This window comes from Microtus ochrogaster, chromosome 16, assembly GCF_000317375.1.
Source record: "Microtus ochrogaster isolate Prairie Vole_2 chromosome 16, MicOch1.0, whole genome shotgun sequence".
Classification (NCBI taxonomy): domain Eukaryota; kingdom Metazoa; phylum Chordata; class Mammalia; order Rodentia; family Cricetidae; genus Microtus; species Microtus ochrogaster.
In genome coordinates, this window is record NC_022018.1 from 29,348,084 (window position 1) to 29,350,531 (window position 2,448).

Sequence of the window (2,448 nt, forward strand, 5' to 3'; positions counted from 1 at the left end):
CACACACATTTGGAGCAATACTTTGCACTGTTCACTGCCTTCTGAGAGCACAAAAAAAAGAGTCTTCTAAGTTAGAGGAGTGAGTGAGGATGAGTTCCAAAGCTCAGAAAATGGAATTAAATGATGGCCACTCCATTCCTGTCCTGGGCTTTGGCACCTTTGTGACTGAAGAGGTAACAGGGCTGGTGTTGGGCTGGTGAGGGCTGGAATGAATACAAACCTAAAAGAATGGAAGTTACCAATTCCTGTGCAATTCTGGAGGGTTCCTGGTCCACTGCTTCACCAGGTTAGAGCTATGTATGCCTTGTAAGAAGAGAGAGGCAGACTGTGTGTCCAGAGTTTGATCATGCGATTATTCACTATTCTGGTCTGAATACCAAAGATTTTCCTTCTGTTTTGATCTGCTTCCCAGAAAAGAAGAAAAATTAAAACTTAGTTATTAACCCTATCTAATAATATATATATTAGCCATTATATTTGTTAACCATTGAAATATGTTTATTCAATACATTCATGCATTTTTATGTGTAATTGCCTGATTTTTGTTCTTAACTGAGTTTGATATAAATTCTAGATAGTAGTCTTTATGAAATAATTGATTGACATTTTTTCCTCTTCTGCAGATTGCTTTCTTTACACTGTTGACTGTTTCCACTATTATGCAAGCGATTGTTAACTTGGTATTCTGTCACTTGTGTACTTTTGCTATTTTGTTCTGTGCTTTGGAGGACAAAGTCAAAAATTGCCTAAGCAATGTTTTAAAGAGATTCCTTCATGTTCTTGATAGTAGCCTTATCATCTCAGTTCTGATATTAATGTCTTTGATTTGATTAATGTTAATATTAGGTAGCAGATTTCAGTCACAGTTCCATCCTCTGTGTGGGGATATTCAATGTTCCTAGTGTCATTGGTTGAAAACCCTGTGTTTTTTCTTTTTTTTTTTTTTGGTTTTTCGAGACAGGGTTTCTCTGTAGCTTTGGTGCCTGACCCGGAACTAGCTCTGTAGACCAGGCTGGCCTCGAACTCCCAGAGATCCGCCTGCCTCTGCCTCCTGAGTGCTGGGATTAAAGGCGTGCGCCACCACCGCCCGGCTCCTGTGTTTTTTCTTATTCTTATTTAGGACCTTGGTTGAGAATCATTTGAAGAATAAATTCACTTCTATGAAGTCTAGTCCATCCCATTCATCTATATCTTAATTTTTATGTCAGTGCCACAGTTTGTTTTAGTTTCCTACAAAATTCCTGAAAGTAGCTATCACTTTTCTGGATATACATATATCATTGTTCTCTTTCAGATCTATGGCTTTTTAATTTTTTTCCCTTTTGTTAAGAATCTAATCTCAGACCAATAGAGCATAGACCTGAGAGACCAGATCTGTAACTTGGGATCAGATGTTTTATTCTTTCTTTAGTCCAATATTTTTCTTGATAATTCATTATTTTCTCTTTAAGAATGTAAATATTAGTCCTGAGCCAAAGTGTATTCTAGTTTTTGTACTTTAGTTCTTGTTTTTATAGAAGTTCACAGATCATAGGCTAACTGTGTCTTAGAACAGACTTTGAATTCTGTGGCTTTTGAACAATGATCAAACTGTTTGGAAACTTTGAAATTGAACTGATATCATTTTATGAATTATGAGAAGGTTATGAGCCTTCAGAAGTAAAACATTATGATTTGGATGTTAAATATCCGTCACAGGCAAAAGTAATAAAAAATGTAGGGGATGATGGAAGCTTTCTTAGGTCACATCTCACTAGATAAAACTGGTCACTCAGAATGAGTTTTGAGATTTATAGGCTAGATCAACTTCTTTTTCCATCTGTACTTCTTGATGCCCTCAAGAAGCCCTATCTCTTGCAGTATTTTGTTTCTAGCATTAGTGAATTCTTTTGGTGTAACTCTACTTGGTGCAAATGGCTTTCCTCAGTGAAATTTCTACAATATCCCATTGTAGAATTGGATATTGTATTGTACCTATCATGGAGCTCTCCAGTACCCCAGGGTCACCATTAAAACTTAAGCTTTGCCTCCACAGTTTTGCACAAAACCTTTTTCTCTGTGCCTCTTTGTAGAGACACTGAACCTGCCACACATTTCAGAACCTTAACAGCTTTATAGAGACTTGGCATAAGCCTGCATGACATGCTCACCTTTGTACCTTGTGTATCAGCAAAACCGTTTGGTACTGCTGACAAGATTAAGATATGGTCGCTTCTATTACAACTCCGTGTCTTTTCTTGTTGACCTTTGGAAATACCTCCTTATATGGCTGCTTTTGAACAGAGAACTTAAGTGGTGGCATTTTTAACCTAGACTCTCTCTTTTAAAAATTCTTTACATTTATACAAGCTAGGGGAGCATATCCAATGGGTCTAGGTGTCCTGAGGACATGTTCCTTGCTATTCAAAGGAAAATTGTTAACTTGTTCTATCCTGATCCATATTGAGC

At 37.1% G+C, this 2,448-nt stretch overlaps 1 protein-coding gene across 4 annotated transcripts in view; it reads left to right on the forward strand.

The window, feature by feature from the left end:
- Nucleotides 1-2,448, forward strand: part of LOC101986470 (aldo-keto reductase family 1 member C18) — a 14,725-nt gene continuing 12,277 nt past the window's right edge. For 3 of the 4 annotated variants that reach the window (XM_013349024.2, XM_005354908.2, XM_005354910.2), the window contains exon 1: nt 1-173. In XM_013349024.2, coding sequence (XP_013204478.1) covers nt 90-173 — 84 coding nt within the window. In that variant the 5' untranslated portion in view covers nt 1-89. The remainder of the gene's footprint in view (nt 174-2,448) is intronic. The other variant, XM_013349025.2, reaches the window with a different exon arrangement.